The 26,762-nt window shown below is 35.1% G+C and overlaps 6 protein-coding genes across 6 annotated transcripts, besides 3 other annotated features; 3 read left to right on the top strand and 3 right to left on the bottom strand. All coding sequences in view use genetic code 12, as the record gives it.

The window, feature by feature from the left end:
• Nucleotides 1–64: 64 nt before the first annotated feature.
• CD36_45680 (conserved hypothetical protein) lies at nt 65–1,492 on the top strand (the record flags this gene model as incomplete). Its single annotated transcript, XM_002420166.1, has 1 exon — nt 65–1,492. The coding sequence occupies one exon, from the start codon at nt 65–67 to the stop codon at nt 1,490–1,492; it is 1,428 nt and encodes a 475-aa protein (XP_002420211.1).
• A 121-nt stretch (nt 1,493–1,613) lies between these two features.
• On the bottom strand, nt 1,614–13,121 carry CD36_45670 (nuclear migration protein, putative; the record flags this gene model as incomplete). Its single annotated transcript, XM_002420165.1, has 1 exon — nt 1,614–13,121. The coding sequence occupies one exon, from the start codon at nt 13,119–13,121 to the stop codon at nt 1,614–1,616; it is 11,508 nt and encodes a 3,835-aa protein (XP_002420210.1).
• Nucleotides 13,122–13,866: 745 nt separating this feature from the next.
• Nucleotides 13,867–15,237, bottom strand: CD36_45660 (NADP-specific glutamate dehydrogenase, putative; the record flags this gene model as incomplete). Its single annotated transcript, XM_002420164.1, has 1 exon — nt 13,867–15,237. The coding sequence occupies one exon, from the start codon at nt 15,235–15,237 to the stop codon at nt 13,867–13,869; it is 1,371 nt and encodes a 456-aa protein (XP_002420209.1).
• Nucleotides 15,238–17,575: 2,338 nt separating this feature from the next.
• Nucleotides 17,576–19,684, top strand: CD36_45650 (tryptophan synthase, putative; the record flags this gene model as incomplete). Its single annotated transcript, XM_002420163.1, has 1 exon — nt 17,576–19,684. The coding sequence occupies one exon, from the start codon at nt 17,576–17,578 to the stop codon at nt 19,682–19,684; it is 2,109 nt and encodes a 702-aa protein (XP_002420208.1).
• A 103-nt stretch (nt 19,685–19,787) lies between these two features.
• Nucleotides 19,788–20,371: a mobile genetic element.
• Nucleotides 20,372–20,432: 61 nt separating this feature from the next.
• On the bottom strand, nt 20,433–22,925 carry CWH41 (mannosyl-oligosaccharide glucosidase, putative; the record flags this gene model as incomplete). Its single annotated transcript, XM_002420162.1, has 1 exon — nt 20,433–22,925. The coding sequence occupies one exon, from the start codon at nt 22,923–22,925 to the stop codon at nt 20,433–20,435; it is 2,493 nt and encodes an 830-aa protein (XP_002420207.1).
• A 164-nt stretch (nt 22,926–23,089) lies between these two features.
• Nucleotides 23,090–24,171: a mobile genetic element.
• Nucleotides 23,680–24,149: a mobile genetic element.
• Nucleotides 24,172–24,254: 83 nt separating the features above from the next.
• CD36_45630 (conserved hypothetical protein) lies at nt 24,255–26,651 on the top strand (the record flags this gene model as incomplete). The annotated part of the gene is made up of 1 exon (XM_002420161.1): nt 24,255–26,651. One exon carries the CDS (start codon nt 24,255–24,257, stop codon nt 26,649–26,651), a length of 2,397 nt encoding a protein of 798 aa, XP_002420206.1.
• Between the last annotated feature and the right edge of the window lie 111 nt (nt 26,652–26,762).

Genomic DNA, 26,762 nt, shown 5'->3' with positions numbered 1-26,762 from the left:
AAGTACTCTACTCATTGAATATAAACCAAGATAGAACATCCCAACCTTTTATGAACTACTTATAATGATCTCACGAAACGTGCAAAGAGTTTTTGTTTTATTGTCTTGCACTTTTTTGGGTTTGATTTGTGGAACACTTTATCTTTATTCATCATACAGTCCCCAACTAGCAAACCAATTGCATTACAGTGCATCTGACTCATCAATAATAGCCCTTTGTGGAACTATAGGTGTAGCAATAGCTGGTCCAATATCTGGTGCTGTTGTGGATAAAAAGGGGTATACCGTGTCACTACTAATAGGTGGCATTTTGATTATATTTTCGTACATTGGATTGAAACGGCAATTTGACTATGCTTGGAGCAATTTGCATTTTTCTAGTTTAACCATCTTTTTGGTGGGAGTAGGCTCAACGTTCATTAATTCTGCATGTTTGAAATGTTGTGCTGTAAGTTTCCCCAGTATTAGAGGCGTGGCTACAAGTTTACCATTAGCCTTGTATGGATTAAGTGCCCTTTTTTATTCAGTTATAGCATCTGTGTTTTATCCTGGTGATACATCTAGCTTTTTGGGGTTTTTGGTAATGTCAATTATTTTTATCTATTTGATTTGTTTCCCAAGTGTCTATATTGCTGATTGTGAACACAAACTAAAAAGTGCTTCAACATTCCACAAACCTTCGGCTACTAGCAATTCTAATCATCATCATGGGCCTAATGCAGAATCTCATTCAGTATCTTCCTTATTTACTGATGTTAAATTTTGGCTCCTTTTTCTTATAACTGGAACTTTGGCTGCTATGGGGCAAATGTACATCTACTCTGTGGGATATATGGTCAAGGCGTTAGTTACTAAGGCGTTGCCTGCGGAAATGAATGTGAGTATGATAATCCAACAAGATCAACAGTTTCAAGTGGGGCTTATATCTATAGCCAATTTCATTGGAAGAATAGTTTCTGGGGTCGCCGGTGACATTATAACTCAGTCATTCCATAAACCAAGAGAATCTTTACTATTTATACCTGCTATTGGCATGGCAGTATGTCAGTTACTAGCCTTTAACATTGAGAGCTACACTGAGCTACCTTCCAATTCATTTCTAATAGGATTTTTCTACGGGTTTACATTTTGTATCCTGCCAATTATTGTTGGAGATGCCTTTGGTATGGAGAATTTTTCTTTTAATTGGGGTATCGTGAGTATGAGTCCAATTGTACCTAGCTTTTATTTCACAAAATTGTTTGGTCAGATCTATGATTCCAATTCCGTAACCATTCAGGATTTAAATGATGCAAACTCAAACACCTTTGTTTGCACTTTGGGTAAGTTATGCTACAATTCGATTTTCAAATTGACATTGGCTTTAAGTCTATCTGCATTATTCGCTGTAATAGTGCTAAATTTCCGAGAGTTTATTTCAAAACGAAGAAAGATAACTTCCTTGCCACTTGCATCCCCAACACAGGGTATAGTTAACGAAAAAGTCAACTGAAAATAGAGGCCAACACTATTATTATTTAATAAAAATACTCACATGTGTATTCATTTTAATATACAATTGTCAAAACATAAACATTGATCTAATATTTATCCATAGTCTATTCATATTTCAACTATTCCTTTCCAATTCTTCTCATGGACAGGAATCTTGAAAGTCTTCCTGATGCTGGCGAAGAAGGCAGCGATGTAATTCTCTTAGGTCTTGGGTATGCACGACGATCACCCGTATCCATCAAACTCACCAAATTTCTATGGGAATCTGACTTGACAGCAGCAGGAGCTAATCCAACAGGAACATTGACTTCGAATTCATCCGATAATTCATCTATATTCGTGTCTTCATCAATTACCAAGTCGTCAATATTCCTGTTAACCAAATAACGCAAAGCATTGTACCAGATGTTGTGACGGTGTCTAGTGGCACACGTGATCTTAATGGATCTGTCAGTTGAATGAACAATAATACTCTTATAATACAACCCAGTAGGTAATGGATTGTTATCTTCAACACTTTCAACACTTACTATGGCAGCAGCTCTAGTTTTGGCCAGAGAAGAACTGGATAATATTGGATTATTCTCCGTCCAATAAAGTGTCAATGAGTAAGGATGCACCCAAAAGTATCTTTCATGTCTTGTTTCTGTGATTACTTTGAAAGCACCTAATCTACGATAGTATTTGAACAAGTATTCACCAATAACCACTTGAGTTATAGCTGGAATCATCGACCTGTCTGTGAATGAAACATCTGTCGCCATCGAGAATAATCCTTGGCTTCGTAATGATTGATGAACTGACTGTTCAGAAAGACGAGAGACAACTGAATTAGATTCGGGAAGACCACGTGTAAAACTCACGCGACCACCACTGCTAAGTGACAAACTGCGTCTGGACACTGGTGTGACTTGTCGTTGTTTTACTGCAGGATTTATAGGTGGAGTGATTCTTGACATCAGATCCAATGAATCTCTATCTTGTATTGGTGTACCCTTGAATTGAGTCGTTGACGCCAATACTGGGGTTAATTGATCCCGGTGAACAAATCCACGTTTCTCTGCATACTGTTTGAATACTTCGTCAGAACATTTTTCAATGGACATTGCTTTCAACTTGAGTAGCTGATTGAAATAACTAGTTGGAACCACCTTAACATTGTTCACATCTGGACGTGGGTGAGCTGTAGTACCCACATACTGTGATTCTGGAACTGGTAGTAACGCCAATTTAGTTGCCGCAGTAACAATGTCATCTTTGTTTGTAAGAATTTCCTTTTTAGCAGCCTCTGAGCTTTCTGCAGTTTCTGGTGCATTAGAATCTTTCTTCTCCAACAGAGCCATTTTTTTCGTTTGCTCTTCTTTCTCCAAATTCAATTTGTGGATCTCTTCATCTTTTGCTGCTAACGATTGCTTCCAATTAATTACTTCAGATTCTGGAACCAAGGTCAAAGACAACTCTTTGGCTAGACTCTTTACTTTTTCCTCATCGACTTTGCTCAACTTATTATATTCTTCTTTTGATAACAACACCAAACCCAATCTAGAAGCGGAATAACTTAACTCATGTTCGGAAAGAACGAATGATTCATCTGCATCATGGAAATGGAAGTCTTCTGAATCCGAACTAAATGATTTTTCTGTTGGCAATGACGTTGAATTGTCTTTTGGAATAACTGAGAATCCCAATTCGTTGAGCTTCTCTTTAACGGCACTTAGCGAATGTTCCTCTCCTGAACTCAAGTCCACAGCAGCATACTTTTCCTTCCATAACTCCTTTTCTTCAAGAATCTCATTATACAACTTTTCAGAAATTGTCACTTTACCTTCAGCTAGTGCTTTTTCCTCGACTGTCTGAGACTCTGCCACTCGTAACTGTTCCAATTCATCAGGTTTAATTAAAGCATATCCTTCAGCTTCGGCTTTTTTAACTAATGGAGTTTCAATGTTCTCCTTCATTTCATCATGCACCTCCTTTGACATAACAACCATACCCTCTCTGGCCCCTCTTTCATAGATTGACTCATTTGCCTGTTCTTTCAATTTATTAATAGCTTCAACAGACATTACTCCAAATCCAATTGCTGCCGCATTTTTAGCAATATCGTCAATGGTTGGTTGATGGGCCTTCACCAAAAGTTCATCATACTCATCATTTTTAATCAACTTCCAATCAGTTCCTTCTAATTTATCTTGAATAGTGGCTTCAGCTTGTTTTTTCATTTCAAGATGCTTGTCTGTTGGGATTAATACAAATTGGTTAGCCTTGGCAACTTCTTTCAACTTTTCAATGGACGGATTATTTGCTTTTGTTGTCAACTCAACTAAATCAGTATGAGAAATTAAATCATAGTTCTGCCTCAGGGCAAATTCCTTCAAACTCTCCAAACTTGGCTCAGATAGTTGCTTATGTTGTTCAGGAGTTAACAATACCATATTATTTTCTAAAGCCTTATCCTCTAATGTAAATGAAGCTTGTTTTACCAAATTATCATGCGATTCCTTTTCAATGACATGATATCCACTGCTTCCACATTTATCTTTAAGGAATTCAAGACTTGGATCTTCCACGCACTTCTTCAAGGAAGAAAACTCATCGACAGGCAATACAATCATTCCTCTGCCTTGTGCCTTGTCTTCAAGAGACTGATTTAAGTTCTCTTTCATTTCCACTAATATCTTTTTGTCAACTAGAGCATAACCCTTACTGCTAGCAGACTTTTCTAAGTATTCAAGGGAGGGGTCTTCTACTGACAACTTCAAATTATCCAACTCCTTCTGTTCAACCAATGTCATGCCCTTCTCATTACATTTCAGATGCAAAAATTCAAGTGATGGTGCTCTATGTGTTGCTTGCAATTTAGAGTGCTCGTCTTTATCGATCACAACCATACCAGCTACAGCTGCTTTATCTTGTACAGTTTGTGAAGCTGATTTCACTAATTCATCATATTCCACTTGTGGTACAATAACTTTCTTCAAAAGCTTGGCTTTTTCATTCAAGAAATCAATGCTTGGTTTGTTCAAAGTCTCTTGTTGGGTAGTGTACTCTTCAGCAGGTATCAATTTAGCATGTGCCTTTTCAGCCTTTTCTTCTAACGTTTCCTTATTTTCAGCAACAATTGAGGCATAATCGTCCGACAAAACAACAGTATAACCTTGCTCTTTTGCTTTTTCTTTTATAAACTCTAATTCAGGATGTTCAAAAGTATTCAAATACTTGTTGAAATCACTTGCTGATACAACCACATGCTCATATGTACCTGCCATTTCTGTAATATGAGCCAAAGAAGGTTCATTGGCATTTTGGACCAAAGTATTATACTCTTCAACTTTTAATGCAACTAATCCATTTTCTTCAGCGAGATGTTCAACAGATTTCTTATATCTTTCGCTGATCAAGGAATATTTATCTTTTTCGATAACTTCGAATCCTTGATCTGCAGCTTTTGACTTTATGTAGTCTAAGCTTGGAGATTCAAGCAATGTCTTAAGTTGCTCTAACTCCTCTGGTTTAATCACTACTAGTCCCATACTATTAGCTTTTTGTTCAACAGTTTGATTAGCTCTCTGTTGAAGTTGTTCATACTCTTCTTCCAGAACAATCTTTTTGAGATGCTTTTTGCAACATTCCTTCAAATACTCTAAACTTGGTTTCTCAATCTTATTATTCAACTTGTCAAATTCTTCAATACCTACTACAGTCTTTCCTTGTTCTTTAGCTCTTATATCAAGAGGTTTCTCGGCATTTTCTTTAAGCTCTTTCAACACTTCAGGGGATACAACATTCATTCCATTTTCTTGAGCTAGTTCCTCTAATGATTTATTGGCCTTGTGGATCAAGTCCTCGTAACGGTCTTTATCAAGCAAAATTAAATTCTGCTCACTTGCCAAATCTTTAACTGATTTACTTGCTTTTTCAGTTAATTCTTCATGTTCCGATTTTGAAAGAACAACCATGCCTTCGGTTTGGGCATGATCATTCAAAGATCGAGCAGCTTTTGTTACCAACTCTCGGTGTTCCTTGGTCAGTACAGGAATTACGCCTTGTTCAATTGCAAAGTCATCTAAAGTTCTCGATGCTTTTGCTGTCAAATCTTTGTGATCTTCTGGAGACATCAATACCATTCCTTGTTCTTTAGAAAGGTCTTGTAATGATTTCGATGCTTGTGTCACCAACAGATCATGTTCATCAATCTTGAGCAATACCATACCTTTTTCTTTAGCATGGTCCTCGGCTGTTTTGTTTGCAGCTCTGGTCAAAGTTTCATGTTCACCTTTTGATAAAACAGTTACACCTTGTTCAGCAGCATGATCATGCAAGCTCTTAGCAGCTTTTTCGTTCAAATCTTGATATTCATTAATTGGAATAACTGCCATCTGATTTTCCTTAGCAAGATCACCTAAAGACTTCGTGGCCCTGGTGACCAATTCTTTGTGTTCATCGGGAGAAACTATAATTTTATTATTCTCCCTAGCGTGATCCTCTAAATTCTTAGAGGCACTCTTTACCAACTCAGCATGAGAATCCGATGGAAGCACCACCATTCCTTGTTCCTTAGCCAAATCTCGAATAGAAATATTAGCTCGTTCAACTAGTTTTGAATGCTCCTTTTGTGGAATTACCACATGATCATGATTCTTTGCTTTATCTTTGATATGATCCAAAGAAGGACTCTTTGAATTGCTTACCAAATCTTTATGTTCCTTAGCTCCAATAACAGTTAATCCCAAAAGCCCTGCAACTGAAGCAATATGAGCCTTGCTTGGTTTTGTTGCCTTTTCGTTCAAATTTTGGTATTCTTTAACGCTCATCACATGAAGTCCCAATTTATTTGCCTTTTCTTCAATATATTTCTCTGTTGGCTGATCAATTGCTCTTTTCAAATCATTGATTTCATTTGATGATACTAATACATAGCCCAATTTTTCGGAGTTAAGTTTCATGTACTCGACACTAGGGTTATCTAATTTACTTTTCAATAATTCCAACTCCAGTTTTTCAATCACTGACAATCCTAATTTAGAAGCACTTTCAATCAATGACTCCTTATTTGGATCAGTTAACAAATCATACTCTTCTTCCGTTACAGTCACAAGTCCATATTTGGTTGCTTTGGTCCGAATAAACTCAGAACCCGGATTGTCGATGCAATTTTTCATACTTTCATACTCAGATTTTGGAATCAATTCATAATTCGCCTTGGTTGAATGTTCCCTTAAGAAATCAATCGGTGGATCGTTAAATGCCGATTTAAGTTGTTTCAAATCTGTTGTTGGTAATATAGACATGCTTTTATCATGACACTTCTTTTCCAAATACTCAAAATCTGGAGACTCAATATCATTAAGCAATTTTTTATATTCCTCAGTAGAAATAATAACATTGCCATGTTCACTTGCCTTGTCTTTCAAAAAATCTACACTTGGGTTCTTAAGTGAGTTGGTTAACTTGGCATGTTCTTCTTTGTGAATTAACAACATTCCTTTTGCATTTGCTAATTTGGACAACCTTTTTTCATCAGGGTTATTTGACTTCTCTAATAATTCATCATATTCATCTTTTGGAACAACAACTAAACCAGCAGATTGTGCTTTCTCTTCAATATGTTCCTTTGATGGAGAAGTAATTAAGGTAGTTAATTTGTTGTAGTCATCTGTACCAACCATCGTAAAGTTGAACTTGGATGCTTGCTCCTTTAGATAATGTGAAGTTGGATTCTCAATTCTTTCTTCCAAGGATTTGTACTCATTTTTGTCAATTACTACTAAATCATTTTGAGCTGCCTTCTCTGACAATTCTTCCTTGGTTGGGTTAAATGCAACACGGGTAATATTCTTCCATTCATCTGAATTAATAACGGATTTGTTATACTTTCTAGCCTTCTCTTCAATAAACTGTATGCTTGGGTCAGTGGAAACTTTCACTAACGCATTGTAGTCTTTTTGTTTAACAACAATTGATTCATGTAAATTAGCTTTCTCTGTCAAATAGTTCCAGTCGGGCAGTTCTAAATTCTCCTTCAAAGACTCATATTTATCTGTTGGAATTATTACTGACTTGAAATTGTTGGCTGCTTTTTCACTCAAGTAATCAAGAGTGGGTTCCTCCAAGGCTTTCAACATTTGGTCGTGCTTTTTCTTAGAAACAGCAACTAAACCAATAGCACTGGCTTTTGCTATGATATGATCTTTTGAAGGTTCATTAGCATTACTTGCTAATTTACTATGTTCCTTTCTCGTCAAAGTAACCAAATCGTGCTGTGCTGCCTTTGTCTCAATAAATTCTCTAGACGGTGTACTTTCTATTCCTCTCAATCTGTGAACTTCTTCTTCAGGTACTAATAAATGATCAATTTTTGAAGCATGTTGCTCAAGTTTAAATTTAGAAGGCTGTAATAAAACTTTATGATCATTTTCATTAATAGCAACTAAACCCAAATTCTTTGCTTTCGCTATAATATGCTCTTCATGAGGTTCATTGGCCAACTTTGTTATGTTCGCAAATTCCTCCTTATTCACAACAACAAGATCTTTGACATTAGCAGTCTCTGTGATATGTTCAACATCAGGATTATGGGCCAATTTTTCCAACTGGGATTTCTCATCTTTGGTAATAACAAGGGAATCATATTTAGCGGCTTTACTGACTAGGTAATCCAAAGTTGGGTTCTCAAAATCGTCCATTAATTTTTCATGTTCCTTTATGGGCATTAATTGCAATCCCAAACGGTCTGCTTGTGTTTTTACCAAGGTTTCATCTGGATGTACTAAATTCTCGTATTCTTGAGTAGCAATAACTACTTGGTCATTCCTTTTTGCTGCTTCCTTGATTTGATTCAATGTTGGGTTCTCAGCCCTGTCGGTCAAATCCTTGAATGTACTATTTGTCAAAACTGTAAGCTCTTGTTTCTCAGCAACCAGTTTAATGTGGTCAGCATCTGGATTAGTAGAGTCCTTTACCAATTTCTCATGTTTAGATAAAGACAACACAACTAAATCTTGTTGTCTAGCAACTCTTTCAATATATGCAGAGTCTGGATTTTCAGCCAAAGTTTGCAAAGTAGATAACTTGTCATTTTCAATAATTGACAAATCAAGAGCCTTCGCTTTCTCTACCAAATAATCCCTTTGTGGATGTTCTAAATCTTTCTTTAAATTGTTCAAAGCATCGATACCAATTAAAGACATACCAAGTGCCGAAGCCTTTTCAACTAAATGAGATTTCTCTGGTTTATGAGCTAAAATCATCAATGAATTATACTCGTCAGTAGTTACTAATTTCAACCCTTTGTCTTTCAGTTTCTCATGCAAGTATTCTTCAGATGGCGACTCAAAAGAAGTCTTCAAGTCTGTTAAATCTTTACTGGGAATTATTTCATGTTCATGAGCAACTGATTTCTCTTTTATATAGTCAAGACTTGGATTGTCAAATTGTTGCTTGGAAATAACGATAGAATCATATAATTGGGCTTTTTCTGTTAAGAACTCGTACGATGGCTTGTTTACTGTGGCTTCCAATTCATCGTATTTAGTTTTAGTCACTGTGACTAAACCAAGTTTGGCAGCTTTGGACTCAATTTGTTCCTCCGTGGGCTTATCAATCAATTTTTGCATGTTTGTGAAATCGGAATCCTTGACAACAACATATCCAAGTTCCTTAGATTTCTCAGTGATATGCTCTATTGGGGGATCATTTGCCAATTTTGTCAACTCTGTGTGATCAACTTCCTTCACTGCAATGAGTCCATGCTCTTTTGCCTTGGCACTGATACGTTCCACATTTGGGTTGTGTGCCAATGCATTCAAATCGTTGAAATCAGTTTCTTTAACAGTAACAAAACCAAGTTCTTTTGATTTTTTGGTGACATGTTCAATAGTAGGTTCATGAGCCAATTTTTTCAATTCATCGTAATCCAGATCTTTGACAGCTGCATAGCCAAGAGATTTACATTTTTCAATAATATGGTCCAAATCTGGTTTATGAGCCAACGTTTTCAAAGTTTCAAAGTCAGTTTCTTTCACAGGAACATATCCATGGAATTTTGCCTTCGATGTGATGTGTTCTAAGCCGGGAGAATCAACTACTTCTTTCAATGTTTTAAGCTCAGTTTCTTTAATTGCAACATAGCCATGATGTTTCGACTTTTCAATGATACGATCAATAGATGGATTGTGAGCTAAACTATGTAGTTCTTGATGCTCTTCTACCTTTACTGGTATGTATCCAAGATCCTTTGACTTTTGTTGAATATGATCCAAGTCTGGCTGGTTGGCTAATTTGTCTAAGGCTTCTTTGTCTTCATTCAGCAATAATTGATAGCCAAACTGTTCAGCTTTCACTTTTATAGTTTCAAGTTCAGGATTCTTTAACAAATCGAGATCGGCATTATCTATCACAGAACAATGCCAATTCTGAACTATACATTCAATCTTTTCTCTTGATGGGTTTTTCAATTTATCCAAATCGACTCTGCTAATTGTTTCAAGTCCAAATCCTTTCACCTTTTCTTTCATTTGATTTATATCCGGATTTCTCAATGCGTCGAGTTCACTTGATTCCACCAATGTATGATTTTTCTCTTTTGCTAAAGATTGTAATCTCTCAATGCTAAATGTATAAGCTAATGCTTTCAATTCGTTAACTTCATCATTTGATAATACAGTTTTATCCAACTTTGATGCGCTGGCATGGATGTGCTCGAGTGATGGGTCATGAGCCAATGCAAATAATTCTTTGTAATCCTCTTGAGATATTATTTCACAATTCAACTTACTAGCTTTCTCCAGTAAAGAGTCAGTAGTTGGATTATTCAAGGCTTCCAATTCTTGTTTTGGTAATAACTCATAGTCAATCTCTTTCAAGACTTTTTGAAGATGATCCAAATCAGGATTGTATGCCAACTTTTCAAGATCAGCCAACTTGGTTTTATCTAATACTGAATGGTTCAAAGTGTCAGCTTGCAGTTGCAAAGTTTCCAAAGTTGGGTTTTGAAGTTTCTCATAATCTTCGTTGCTCACCAAATAATGGTTCAAACTAGTTGCTTTGGTTTTTATGTGTTCCACTTCTGGTGCATGTGCCAATTTATAAATTTCATCGTATTCCGACAATGGCAATATTTTGTAATCAGGGAGTCTTCCTTTCAAATCAGTAATATCTGGATGGTTTATGCTATTTGTCATATCGTCGTATTCTTGTTGTTTAACAACAGTATATCCTAAATCAGTTGCTTTAGAACGTATATGTGAAATACTGGGTTCGTTTGCGGTTTTAAATAAATCTGTGAAGTCTGGCTTTGACATGGTTACCAAATTTAATTTATCAGCGTGCACTTTGACTTGAGATAAGCTTGGATTTTGTGCTGATTTCTTCAATTCTTCCAACTCAGTATCTTTGATAAGAGTATGTTTCTTGGCCAAGGCATGGCTAGACAACACATCTAATGATGGATGTATAAGTTTTTGATATTCGGTATCCGGTACAATGGTCATTTTATGCGATTTTGCCTTTTGGGTGATTGTTTCAACAGATGGGTTTGTCAAAGACTCGTACTCATTGTTGGATAAAACTTGAGACTCATGTTTTGATACTAACTTGGTTAACTGATCCAAAGAAGGGTTCTTTAATTGTTTCCACTCTTCATTTGATAATAATATTAAGTTTTGGGCTCTTGCCTTTGCGGTAATGTGGTCCACTGATGGCTCATTGGCATTCTTCACTAGGGTATCGTACAAATCATTCGATGTAACAATCAATCCCATCTGGTTTGCTTTATCGGTGATATATGCCTTATCAGGTTTATCTAAATTTGTTCTTATAGATTCGAGTTCATCAAAAGGAAGAGTAACAAGACCTTTGCTCTCCAATCTCTTCTTGATTTCTTCTTCATCAATCAATTCGTTGTACTCTTTGGTTGTAAGCAAATGATAACCTCTGTCCTGGGCAGTCAACAATAACTTTTCGTCGTCTATTGATTTCAATTTCTCCAATTCCTCGAAAGGTACCATGACTAAATTGTTTGAAGATGCATATTGTTGGATTTGCTTATTTCTCAATTTGCTCGATTCTTGTAGTTCTTTTGATAAAAGTGATGATTTTATATGTTTTGAAGGAGAATCATCGTCTAACAGTTGAGGCTCGGTTTCTGAATCAGATGATTCCACTAAATAGGGTATACTGTAATCACCAGTTGCTGCAGTGACATTTATGGCTCTGCTATGGGTTGATTCAACATCCGAATCAGTGATTAATTTTTTAGATGCCGATTTTGATGGAGTTGTTTCTAAGTCATCAGTAATGAAATCTTCCCATTTGCCTCCATCTGTTGGGAATGGTTCATGGTCATCGTTATTGTGGGTTGTATCATCGTCAAGAATTGAAAATTTTGAATTCTTTTTCGCTGGTGAAAGTAACATCGAGGTTCTATGAGATGGAGTAAGTTCACTCTTTGAAGCTCTTAATTTGGGTTTACTTCCAAACTTCATTGGAGTTCTCTGTAAATTTGACATATTAGCTTGTTGTTGCTGTTGTTGTTGTTGTTGTTGTTGTTCAAACTTTCTCAATTTAAGCATAGAAGATCTTAATTTAGCAATTGTTCTATTAGAATGTTGCAAAGTAGATCTCAAAGTATCAATTTCTAACTGTGGATTATTTGGGTTGGCCTCGGGTATATCACAAGGTTGCAATTCTTTCAAAATCGAATCAAATTCAGTGGTATCATCATCACTCTCTGTTGATTCATCCATTGATGGTAAAGTTGCTTCCTTTGAAGTTTCTGCACGACTGATATTAGTGGAATCTTCACCGGCTAAACGTAAATGCAATTGATCATTTTCATCATTTAAATTTTCAATTCGCGCATTCAAAGCCAGAATTTCTGATTGGTACGACTGTTTGGTGTCATGTAAACTCTTTGTTAAAGATTGATTACTTATTTCCAATTTGTCATTAATTTTATTTAAATTGCTGATCTGATTAGATAATTCGGAGTTTTCGTGAATAGTTTTTTCTTGCGATTTTTTCAACATTGACAATTCATCATCCAATTTGATAACTTTACTTTCCAATTCCCAATTTTTATCTTTTAATGCTTGTTCATTAGTATTGTGTGACTTGTTAAAATCCTTTAATTTAAACACTTCCTCTTTATAGTTTTGAACTTCGTCTAATGCTGATTTTAATTTTTCTCGATATTTAGAATTTTCAGCATTTAATCGACGGCATTCTGTCAAAAGATTTTCACTTAATCCAACAACAAAGTTCATGTCATTACCTTTTGATTCTGGTCCTAAACGCGAGGAATGTTGATGTGGAACGCGTTTCAAAGAAGAGGCAGCAGGTGCCGGTGGTCCTAATGAACCAGAGGCATTGCCACTGCCTTTAGGAAGTGGTGGTAAGAATTCAGCAAATCTTTCTTGTTCATGAGAGCCAGCACCACCAGATAATAAAGATGATTTGCCTTGTGAATGGTGATTGGATTCTTTTAGAACTGGTCGGTGATTAGAATTGGTACTGGAGCTAGGACCAGATGTATCTTTAGGAGGAGACTTTTTGTTAAATAATCGTTTCTGTATATCGGACAATTGTCCTCTAATATCCTCTTTAGATGGCTTGTCCTTGGAAGACATTTTCAAAGTAAATGGGATACGAATATAATCAATTAGCTATACCAGTAGCAGTAGCAGTAGCAGTAATGGTAATTGGTTTTTATTGGAATGAAAAAAATATAAGGATAGTAAACTATTTGGTATACTTTTAAATTATGGTTTGATTTATTATATAATTTTTTGGTTGGAAAAAAAAAAAAAATTTTATTGTTGTTGTCTTATTTCTGTTTGTTTTGATTTGTTTGCTACTTTGTTTTGATTTGATTTCGGTAAGACGAGTTTGCATATAACACAACAACAATACACGCCCTTTTTTTCTTTCTCTCTTATGTTACCAATTCTATTGACAATACGCCGCATTCCCTTTCTCTGCTCCATACAAAAAAAAATTTTAAGCCCTGTCCCACTACTCTTACTGAATACAACAACACATTTTAAGTCAATAATAAGAATCAGCTAATATTTGAATCGTGTTTCCATCGTCATTTTTATCATCATAACAACAACCAAACACTCAATTAATAAAACAGTATGCACTTCTTTTTTTTTATAATATATTTACACACCTCTAATCTATCTATATATATACTTTGCATTAACTCATAACTCACAAAATAATGACAATTAATCCCAGAACTGAAAATTTTACAATATAAACTAACCACATTTACCTCCCCCTCTTATTGTCCATCATATAAAAAAAACCAAATAAAAGGAATAAAAAGATAAAAGTCGTTTAAACTAATGTGTTTTGGTTTTATTTCACTTAAAAGACATCACCTTGGTCAAACATGGCATCAGCAACCTTAATGAAACCGGCAATGTTGGCACCTTTCAATAATGAAGGTAAACCATTTTCGTTCTTTTCGATGGAGTACTTTTGAGCAGTCTTGTAACAGTTGTCGAAACAAGTGTACATGATTTCTTTCAATTTAGCATCAACTTCTTCGTTAGTCCATTGAACTCTTTGAGAGTTTTGAGCCATTTCCAAACCAGAGACAGCAACACCACCACAGTTGGCAGCTTTACCTGGAGCATACCAAACACCGTTGGAATCTCTGTTAGCTTCAAAGACTTCGATAGCTTCTTTGGTGGAACCCATATTAGAACCTTCAGCAATGAATTTACAACCAGCATCAACCAAAGCTTTAGCTTCTTCACCACTGACTTCGTTTTGAGTAGCAGATGGCAAGGCAACATCGACTTGGCCAACTTTAGTCCATGGACGAACACCAGCCAAGTATTCAACAGAATGGTCGCCGGAGAACAATTGTACGGAGTCAGCAACAATTTGTTCTAATGACTTGAATTTCAATTTAGCAGCAGCAATGGCGTAAACTTGATCAGCAGTGATACCATTCTTAGAAATAATTGAACCTTTAGAGTCGGATAAGGAAACAACAATACCACCCAATTCAATGACTTTCAAGGCAGCGTATTGAGCAACGTTACCGGAACCAGAGATGGCAACTCTTTTACCTTTGAAAGTTTCTTTACCATTAGTGGCTTTTTCAATCATTTTTTCAACATAGTAAACACAACCGTAACCAGTGGCTTCTGGTCTAATTAAAGAACCACCCCAGGTTAAACCTTTACCAGTTAAAACACCAGCCCAGTTGTTTCTCATTTGTTTGTAAGCACCGAATAAGAAACCAACTTCTCTACCACCAACACCAATATCACCAGCTGGAACATCGGTATCTGGACCAATGTATCTGGCCAATTGTCTCATGAAAGAGACACAGAATCTTCTGATTTCATTGTCAGATCTGTTTTTGGGGTTGAAATCAGAACCACCTTTACCACCACCCATGGATAATCCGGTTAAAGCGTTTTTGAAAATTTGTTCAAAACCCAAGAATTTCAAAATTGACAAGTTGACAGTTGGGTGGAAACGTAAACCCCCCTTGTATGGACCTAAGGCGGAGTTGTATTGAACTCTGAAACCGTTGTTGACTTCGATTTCACCTTTGTCATTTTCCCAAGTGACTCTGAATTGAATGATTCTTTCTGGGACAGAGACAACTGGAATAACTTTTTTGTATTGTGGTTCTTCTTTGAATAAAGTGGAATCTTCAATAGCTGAAACTAATTCATCATAAGCTTGTTGGAATTCTGGTTCGTGAGGTAAGACCATTGTGTATATATTATTAATTAATTAGTGATTTAAATGAAAGTTAAAGATAAAGATAACCAGATCAAAAATGAAAAAGAAAAGAAGAATCAAAAATAAGAATTGGAAAAATTAGGAAAATTACAGAAATATTTATACATTTTTTTGGGAAGACTGGTGAATCAAAAAGGAAAGCGAGTGTTGAAATTTGTAACATGATATTGATGATGACCGTAGCACAAATTTAATTGCAAATTGCCTAATAATTTTAGTTTCTTTTCCCATATAGGAGGTTTTGCCAAAAAGGAATAAAATGAGATGTAGTAGTAATAAATTGTTTCCAAACTTGCCAGAAAAAAAAAAAAAAAAAAAAAAAACAGCAGCATTTGAGTTACACAAAATCGGAAAAATGTGCTTATATGCAGGTAAATCACTGATAACGAAATCTAATCGTCCAATAGAATTAGTTCGATGATGACAATCAATACAGGGTACTGTATATTGAAATAAGCTGGAGCTTTCCGATTCCTATACCGGCGCGACAATTTCCAGTACCATATCAATAAATATTGCGAAGAAGATGGAGGAGAAGAAGAAGAAGCTTTAACAATGAAGATACCTATACAAATAAACTTCTGTTTATGTCACGAGGTTTTTTTTGGAAGAAACAGAAAGAAGTAAGACATGGGAACAAATACAACACAAACACTGTAGTCTATGATTCTAAATGAGTATTTGTAATCTTGTTTTGTGCCTCTTTTTAGAACAGAAACATTGACACTGTAGCACTACCAATTGATTGAAACGAAAGAGAGAATCCCGATAAATGGAAAAGGTTTAAAAAGGTCTTATGCAATCTGAAAAACTCGATTGGTCTTAACAACTTGACAGTCAATGATAGTGACAAGTCATTGGATAACGATAAGCTTTATTTAAACAGTTGTGTGATCATGAAGCTCTAAGGCATTTGTTGTTGTGTTGTCTACATAGCCAAAACCCCATACGTATTCTATTTTTCTATCTAAGATTTTTTTTTTCAATAATAATTTCTTGACTCGGGGCAAATTGGAACTCAAACCAAATATTTCGGAGAACTCACACCCAGTTTTAGTCTCGAAAATGTAGATTCAATACCATTATTGATTATTATGGGCACTACCACATAACATGTATGGCGTTGTTTAGATTGCCTTTCAGTTTATATACTGCAAAAAAAAAAAAAAACACGTATAAACTGGGCAAAATATAACTGAAATATGTAGGAACATGCAGCAAAAGTTAACTAGATCATAATCAAACGTTGCTTTTTGGTGCAATGGATATACTGTTTGATTATTGGCTACTGATAAAAAAAAATGATCCCTTTTTTATAGAGAAAAGAAAGTTATCCCGGAATAAAACCAGTTTCTTAACCACCACCACCACTATAGAAAAAAGAAAAGTTAAACCCAGATTTATTATGAAAGAAGAAATTTAAATTTCGGTTCGGCCCATTAATTAACATTTGCCGCAAAGTGAAGCGAAAACATAAATCTGATTGGATTGATTAATTCTATACACAACAACAGAAGCCTTTTTCCTCTGACTCAGGCACGAAAACATATATCCCCATAATTATTTACATAGGAGATGACTCACGTTTTTATGGGTTATTGTTCCTTTATTCAATCTAATGAAATGTACCCCAATTTTTTCCATTTCAATCGTAAATAGTAAACTGACGTCATTGTAGATCATTCCGTAAGATAGATTGTGAATGAATTTTCCTCATAATTTTGCAAAGAACCTAGAATAAAACTAACTGGATTTTTCATTGAGACAAAAGTTGTCTATTCCAATTTCTTTCCTTGAACTGAACAACAGTGCCTCTCTTTCATGAATGAATTGAAATCTTTGCAGTAATGATTATTTATTCGAAATATCAATCCTGACTCTACTTACCAGCTACATTACTACGATATCCTCCAAATCTAAACTTATGGAGAACTTACCTACTTGGAAAAGACTGGACCGTTGAAATCTTCAGAAACACTTCAATCATATTCTACTGTTAAAATCTTTGAATGAATAACAAACACACACAACAGTAGCTATTGTAATGACCACCCCTACCACTACCACCACCACATGGCTTGGTAGTGAGAACTCCAAAAAATTTCTCAATTCCTTCATATAAGGTGTTCTGTTTTTCTTTTTTCTGTTGACTCATTGCTTTTCGTTTTCTCGATTCTCTGTCACCAATTCTTTTTTCAGTATTGTTGAAAAATTTCTCCAGATAATATAACAATACACTTCTTTTCCTTTACTCCAATTACCATAAGCAAACAATATAACTCTTTTTTTTTTTTTTTTTTTTTTGAACATGTCTGCTTTACTTAAAGAAACATTTGCCAGATGCAAAAAGGAAGGACGCAATGCCTTAGTTAATTTTATCACTGCTGGGTTCCCTACCATTGACGATACCATTCCTATTTTACAGAACATGCAAAATGCCGGTGTTGATATCATTGAATTAGGTGTTCCATTTTCTGATCCTATTGCTGACGGTCCTACCATTCAACAAGCCAACAATGTTGCCTTAGATAACGGAATCACTGTTCCTAAATGTTTAGAATTATTATCTCAAGCCAGAAATCAAGGTGTCACCGTACCAATTATTTTAATGGGGTATTATAATCCAATTTTGAAATATGGTGAACAGAAATTTTTGAAAGATGCAGAAGAAGCTGGTGCCAATGGGTTTATTGTGGTCGATTTACCTCCCGAAGAAGCAATTAAATTTAGAACCGAATGTACCAAATATGGATTATCTTATGTTCCATTAGTTGCTCCTGCTACTTCAAATGAAAGATTGAAAATTTTAGGAGAAATTGCCGACTCATTTATTTATGTTGTTTCTAAAATGGGTACCACTGGTGCTTCAACTAAAGTTTCAACGGGGATCCAAGAATTATGTGATAGAGTGAGAAAATATGCCGGACCGGATACTCCATTAGCCGTTGGCTTTGGGGTTTCCACTAGAGAACATTTTTTGACCGTTGGTGAAGTTGCCGATGGTGTAGTTATTGGATCGAAAATTATCACTTTGATTGGTGATTCCAAACCAGGCGAAAGAGGTAAAGTTGCTTATGATTACGTCCAATCTATTTTGGGAAATGATTTCAAACCTACTTATCCTAAAACATTTGAAAGAAATAACAATAACCAAGCTAAGGAAACTAAACCAGTTTTGGAAGAGAATCATAAATACAATCCAAGATTTGGTGATTTCGGTGGTCAATATGTCCCTGAAGCATTACATACATGTTTAGCTGAATTAGAAAAAGGGTTTGAAGATGCCGTTGCTGATCCTGAATTTTGGAAAGAATTTAGAGATTTATATTCATACATTGGAAGACCATCATCTTTACACAGGGCAGAAAGATTATCTGAACATGCAGGTGGAGCACAAATTTGGTTGAAAAGAGAAGATTTGAATCATACTGGTTCTCATAAAATCAACAATGCCTTGGCTCAAGTTTTAATTGCCAAGAGATTAGGTAAAAAGAAAATCATTGCTGAAACTGGTGCTGGTCAACATGGTGTTGCCACTGCTACTGCTTGTGCCAAGTTTGGATTGGAATGTACGGTATTTATGGGAGCTGAAGATACTAGACGTCAAGCATTAAATGTTTTCAGAATGAAAATTTTGGGTGCTAATGTTGTCCCTGTAAAAAATGGGACTCAAACTTTAAGAGATGCCACCTCTGAAGCTTTTAGATTTTGGGTATCCAATTTAGAAACTACTCATTACGTTGTTGGATCAGCAATTGGTCCTCATCCATATCCTACTTTGGTTAGAACTTTCCAAAGTGTTATTGGTCAAGAAACTAAAGAACAATTCAAAGCTTTAAACAATGGGAAATTGCCCAATGCAGTTGTTGCTTGTGTTGGTGGTGGATCCAATTCCACCGGTATGTTCTCTCCTTTCGAAAATGATAAAGAAGTTAAATTATTAGGGGTTGAAGCTGGTGGTGATGGTTTGGATACTGAACGTCACTCTGCTACTTTAACAGCCGGTATTCCTGGTGTTTTCCATGGGGTTAAGACTTATGTTTTACAAGATAATGACGGTCAAGTTCATGATACTCATTCTGTATCTGCCGGATTGGATTATCCTGGTGTTGGTCCAGAATTGGCTTATTGGAAGAGTATTGGTAGAGCTGAGTTTGTTGCTGCTACTGATGCACAAGCTTTGGAAGGGTTCAGATTATTATCGCAATTGGAAGGTATTATTCCTGCTTTGGAAAGCTCTCATGCTATTTATGGTGCTATTGAATTGGCTAAAACAATGTCTAAAGACCAACATATTGTTATTAACGTATCTGGTAGAGGTGATAAAGATGTTCAATCAGTTGCTGAAGTATTGCCTAAATTGGGTGAACAAATTGGCTGGGACTTGAGATTTGAAGAAGATCCTTCAAAAGCTTAGAGAGGTTTTATGTGAATTGTTTCTTCAAAAAAAAAAAAGAAAGAATAAATTTATAACATTACATATCTATTGTAACTCTATAACTTAAAAAATACACAACCGCTATTGGAAAAGTGAAACATGATCAATCCTGCATCTTGAAAGTGTTTTGAGAAATGCAACATAAGATTGCGAATGACCAAAGATAAGAATGTATGAATACAGAATGTATGAATAATGTTACACGGATGTGTGAATGTATTGAGTATTATCTCAAGTAATGTAAAATATACACAATGGTGTGAATGACCTTAAAAGACACGTTACATTACAAGCACTGGTTAGTGCAAGTCTCTAAAGAATTTAAGATAAGAAATGAATGATATAAAAAAAGGTCTTAAGATTCTTTAGAGAATTGTAAATTAAACTGATTTTAATAGATTTGAGAATTAACTAATCAATAACTAATGAATACTACTTTATAATGCCACCAACTTCTAGACGTTCTAATAAAAGAGCAAGAACCAATTCGACTACTGAACCATTAATACAAGCTCCACCTCCGCCACCTATTGAGACTCCAGGTGAGTCTAGTATTACAGAGATTAACGAGACATCAAGTGTTCCTAGTGAGGAAACAAATAACTTACCTAGTGCACACACAAATGTCATGGAATCCATAGCCGAGAGGAATTTTATCTTCCAACAACCGCCGTCCCCCTTTTTTTTTTCAGCATTGGTTCTTAGAAATAATAACCACCTATTTCATTCAATTCAAATGTTCAGGCATTGTCATCATTATCAAGACCAAAGATGACCAACCCAAAAAATTCTTAGCTCTTTGTGCTTCCCCTGTTTCATCATTATATTGTTCCCACACAAACCCAGTTTTAGCAGCTTGATTAAATACATTGTTAACAATATTTATTCTCAAATCATGGTAAGTCTTTGCAAATTTTTCTTGTAAATCAGTTGACATGTGATCTTTGCTACGAATATAATAATCTTGAATACTATCTAAAATTAAATAGTTTATTGGGATCCATATTGGTGATCTCCAATAATCTTCACCTGTTTTATAAAATTCGTCAGCTTTTGATAAAGATCTGATACCATAGGGGGTCCACAATTCTTCTGGATTGGAAATTAAATCTATAATATGTTCCAATTTATCAATATTAGTTTCAGGTATCAACTTGGTTAAAAATGGGAATAATGAAATATATCCTTTGAAACAAACAAAAATATTTTCATCATCATCATTGACTGAAACATCACAGTAAGTTTTATCTTCTGGTGACCAATGCAATTTTTCAATGTTATCAATGATATCATTTTCTAAATTCTTATAGGCTTGTACATCTTCATCAATATTCAAAATCTCTGCCATTAAACGAATTGATCTTGTCATAATACCAATCCATGAGATCAAATCAACATTCAATTCAGCAACATCTGCAGGTAATGCCCGAGGGTAATCATCCAACCCACTAGCAAGACAATGTGTTAATGTTCTACCTCTCCATCTATAGGCTTCTGGGTTGGTTCCTCTATCAAATTCTTCAACATAGCCTCTTTGAGTTCGACGAAACATATCAAGATGTGATTTCAATTTAGGATACACCTGCTTAGTGTAATTCGTCAACACCTCGGGATTCTTCAACACAAAGCTGCCCAAGGTTTCTCTTGATAACGATTCATCGACATTTTTTGGTTCATCAATGTTATCATAATTTCCAACCACAGAATCAAGTAAATACGTAAGAACTAATGTCAATGTTGGAGGATTCACAATTTGTGGACTTTGTACAACAAATTCAGCCGGTACTCTTGATCTCAGTTCTTTACCCAATATTTGTTCACGAGCAATCCAACCATCCTCATCCATCAAATTAAACCAAGACTTGGTTATTTCCAAAACTAAATCAGAATCATAATTCAACAACGGTAATAAATGGAACCCTTCATCCCAAAGAAATCCACGTGGGAAAAATGGTCTCGAAGGAACCAAAGTGAATAACTCGTAAGGACCTTCAAAAGTACCCTCTAATTTGTAACTTTCAAACGAATCTTCATCAAATACAGTTTCTCTATCAACCAACTGGTCACCATAAAAGTAGGAAAGTCCTCCTAATAACCCTGACAATACTTCTTTACCAAACTTTTTGTACTTTTTAGAATTGAATGGAGGCGCTAACTCAAAATTACTATCAAATTTCTCATCAAATGCCTTCAACGAATTTTGTATTCTGAATTTCAAATTATCAAACGTAATTCTTTCCGTGATCGGTGTTAATGCATTATTATATACAACATCAAATTCACATGATCCTTGATAAATTTTTTGTACAAAATGTAAATTTCCTTCAAAATCTTGTAAATCCCTAAGGATAAACAAGTTTTCTGGTGGGATAGTTTCAACACCTCCAAATCTTTCAACAAGTTTTTGAATTGATTCTTGTAACATTGTCATGAAAATATCTCTTGCTCTCCAAACATTATCATCTGGAACAGTCAAACTATAATGGTGAGCTTTTCTTGGATCTAATTCAGGATCAATATAGGTTCTTCCAACTGGATGGACATTGGTCTTGGGACCATCATTGATCTCCAATTCAAATGCACCTAATTCTTCTGAAACCCCAGTAAATTTGAGATTCCCCTCATATCCTAAAACATTTTTTGGGTTCTCCAACTTCAAAAAGCCAGTTCTACTCATGCTTTCATCGCCATTTTCATCAATCACTTTTTGCTCACCTTCCAACCCACTATACCATATAAAGGAAGTCTTTATATTTTCAAACCCTTTATGAGGTTTAGATCTAATTTTAACCCCCCAGGATAATCCATCGTCACTTTTAACAAAATCAATTATTATTTTGATATGACACTCATCATCATCAATGATTTGTCTACCACCGATTCTTGGGTCATATGAAACCCAATTAGCTTTGGACATTTTGTCATGTTGTTCGTAAAAGTGTCTTATTTTACCAATTCCTTCATAGTCGTTAATTGAAAACCACATCAACCCAGATAACAAGGATCGAGGAAACCTAGGTCTGAGTCCAAAATATAATGCTGATCGATAAGGTCCCCATAATAATGAGTTATTGGATATTTGTGAATATTGTGTTGCTAAATCAACAGTGTCGTTAGTGTATTGTTGATCGTCGTTGTCATACAAATCAAATTTTATTTGATTGTTTGCAAATATTACTTCCAATAGAAAGACTAGTGGCAACCACAAGAACCATCTCATATTATATCTTTTCGAAAAAGGGGTTGCAGTAAAAGTAGATACACCAAATGTTGATTGGTATACTGAAAAAAAAAAAAAAAAAAAAAAAAAAAAAAAAAAAACAACGAGTTGTGTCTAAAAAGTGTGCAAAAAAAATTTACACAGCAACAATTTGAAGCAAAAGTTGTTGGAAGATAAAATTCCTCTCGGCTATGGATTCCATGACATTTGTGTGTGCACTAGGTAAGTTATTTGTTTCCTCACTAGGAACACTTGATGTCTCGTTAATCTCTGTAATACTAGACTCACCTGGAGTCTCAATAGGTGGCGGAGGTGGAGCTTGTATTAATGGTTCAGCAGTCGAATTGGTTCTTGCTCTTTTATTAGAACGTCTAGAAGTTGGTGGCATTATAAAGTAGTATTCATTAGTTATTGATTAGTTAATTCTCAAATCTGTTAAAATCAGTTCAATTTACAATTCTCTAAAGAATCTTAAGACCTTTTTTTATATCATTCATTTCTTATCCTAAATTCTTTAGAGACTTGCACTAACCAGTGCTTGTAATGTAACGTGTCTTTTAAGGTCATTCACACCATTGTGTATATTTTACATTACTTGAGATAATACTCAATACATTCACACATCCGTGTAACATCATTCATACATTCTGTATTCATACATACATTCTGTATTCATACATACATTCTTATCTTTGGTCATTCGCAGTCTTATGTTGCATTTCTCAAAACACTTTCAAGATGAAGGATTGATCATTGTCACACACTCAGCCAATATTACCGAGAATACAGGCTGATAGGATCAAGTGCGATATCTAGATAATTACTCAACATCTTAAAAATGATGGACAATAACTATAAGTAATTATCTACGACATTTTAGGGTAACAGAAATTTAGTGTAAGTGTAATACTAATTGGTGGACACACATCCGTTCTATATTGCACATAAACTACATTATTTAAGAAAAATATTTAGAAATAGAAAAAGAATTATTTTATATTATATAGGTTTAATTAGAGAAATGAAAGTACTATGTACTTGAGTACATTTAGATGAATATCATCGCTGGTAAAAAGGGTTAAATGTGTAACCATTCATTAAAAATGGTTCAACCGTAGTTACAGGAATTGAACACTAATGAAAATCCCTATAAAAATTACTATGTTATAAATTAGTTTAAGTTAACTGCTGACCGTACGCGCTGAGAACTGCTACGTCAGGACAATCATGTTTCACTTTTCCAACAAAAGTGAGGAAACGTTTTTTTATTACGTAATAATTTTGTTCTTTTCTTTTCTTTGATATCATACACAAATTATCACTTATGATATGTGGCCACATAAAAAGGGTCTTGGAAATCGACTAAGCTATGGAGTATATGGAAATGCTATTGTTTCAATAGATACCTTGATAGAGGCACAGAACCAGGATCGACTGTCCAATACCAATACAATTCCTCACAATGATCTCGAGATGAGCACGAAACCAATACCTGTAATATTTCCCAGACTAAATGATGAAACTATGGAACTTATTCCTAAACAAAATAGTACTCAGGAATTGGTAGAGAACCAAATTTCTAAATTCAACATTAATTCCTCAATGGCCAATTCAATTAGCTCCTCTACTGTCCCTAAAGGAAAACTACCCAACGATTTGAGCAACAATACGTATATACCGCAAGAGATAATACGAGCATACATGTTTGAATCCAAATCTTTAACATCTAACATGGCATATGATCCTATTGATGGAGATCTTTTGCAAACATTTGACATTTTTGTGAAATCAGAGGATGCATATGTTGATGTGATGACCTTTGTGACAGGCGAATCCATGTCAATTTTGAATATATCAACCTACGAAATAAAAGATGATTGTATTCTATTATCACCAGCATATCAAATTGACTTTTGCGACCCAATATTACAAATTGAAGTTTCAGATAAAATTGATGGTGTTGGATTGGTGGCAATTCGAACAGGCGCCAAAGTATATATTTTGAACACTTGTCTAGATAGGCTAACTTATATTGAAGAAATCCCCAATGTAGTACTATTTGTATTGGGAGAAATATCTGCAAAGTGCTTGGCGGGAAACGTGCTAGCTGATGTTCGCTTTTGTCCTAATGACAGTAGGAAAGTTGCAGTGGTGGACATCAAGGGCAATTTGACTGTGTGGTATGTCAATAAGACAGTTCCTAGTATAAGAAAGTTTAGCAAAGAACAACTTGTCGATGAATCATCGGATTCACCATCGTTATCGAATTGGCGACGTATTTGTTGGCTCCCACTTTGCGATAATTTACTAATTCTTTCCAGAGTTGAAATTTTAAAAGTTAATTTTAATTCAGAGTCTTCGAAAAAGATAATAGTTACATCGAATACCTGGTCTCGAATAAGAGATCTAAATGTGGTTGATGAGTACATGTTTTTGTTGACTTCTAAAGAATTGATTTGGTTTAGTGCTAAAGATAATATGACAAGATTGCTATCCTGGAAACATTTTTTAGATGATAGTGACCCATCCTTAAAATTCAAAGTTTTGGAAACCTCTCCGAAAGTATTTACTTGCTTTCTATATTCACAAGTGAATCCTTTGATTATTGTTTATTCATTTGGATTTAAAGGAGATAAGCCCTATAGCTTACGAGATCCTTATTATTTTAGAAAAAGTTTTGATAATTACGATTTGAGACAAATACATGTGGCCAAAACAGAAGATTCGTTGTTACTTTTTGAATTAACTACTGGGTTGGCAATATATCTGAGACGTTTAACTAGCAAAAATGAAAATTATGATCCAAATTCCCTGTTTCATTCCAATTTGGTAGACACTGGTATTGACAAGCACAGAAAAAATTACTTTAAACAGTTTTCCAAAAAAGAAATCAAGCAAATGATAGCCCAGTTTTCAAGTACAGTTGAACCTGATTGTACTACAGCTTCACAGCAGATTGATTTGATTCAGCGATATGCATATGAATTAGGAAACGGATTTGCTCAAATGGGTAATTCTCAAGCAGCACAACAACTGCATTATTTCTCGTTATATGAAGTTTGCAATAAAGTGCCGTTAGGGGTAACTGATTTGTTAGAATTAGATGATATGATTGTGCAATTAGAGAATTCTTTACCTCCAGATCGCCTCAAAGTGAAAAGTTTAATCAATAATTCATTTATACAAAGGAACAAGTTTATTAATAAAAAGGAAGCAAATACACACATCTATGATATTTACAAATTGTTGGAACAAATTTATCCTAGTCATAACAAAACATCATCAAAGTTAGCTGTATCCATATTAATAGGATTATCGCTAATAAAATGTCAATACGAATCAAACGATTTGCAGGAGAGATTAGAAAAATCTATAGCCAATGCACCAGAGAAAGTACAAACCTTGTTGAGCGAGTGGGATGAGGAAGACGACCAGGACAACGCCCAAACAGAGGGTCTTACACCCACTCAACATGATTCCCAGTTTATGATTCCAACTATTAATTCGTCAATCCCTCCACTCAGAGTAAACTCACAACCAAGTCTTCGCCAACAAGTCTTGACTCAAAATTCACAGACTCAAACATTACTCACTTCATCATTAAACTCAGCTGTTCCATCTATTGCTAGTTTCCCTTCACAAAAGTCAATATCATCGCAGGGGAGCCAATCAAGATCAGGCTCACAACCTAAAAAGAAACGGAAAAAGAAAGGAGGGTTTGTATAGATTGCCGATAGAACCAGCTGTTGTTTTCTTTCTTGTAGTGGATATATATAGTTTAAGTTAATATCGAATTTGTTTCTTTTTTGATTGCAAGAATATGTTTCGCCAATTGTT

Source organism: Candida dubliniensis, chromosome 4 (assembly GCF_000026945.1).
Source record: "Candida dubliniensis CD36 chromosome 4, complete sequence".
Taxonomy (NCBI): domain Eukaryota; kingdom Fungi; phylum Ascomycota; class Pichiomycetes; order Serinales; family Debaryomycetaceae; genus Candida; species Candida dubliniensis.
Note: the sequence above shows the minus strand (reverse complement) of the source record. Positions and strands in the feature narration are given on the sequence as shown.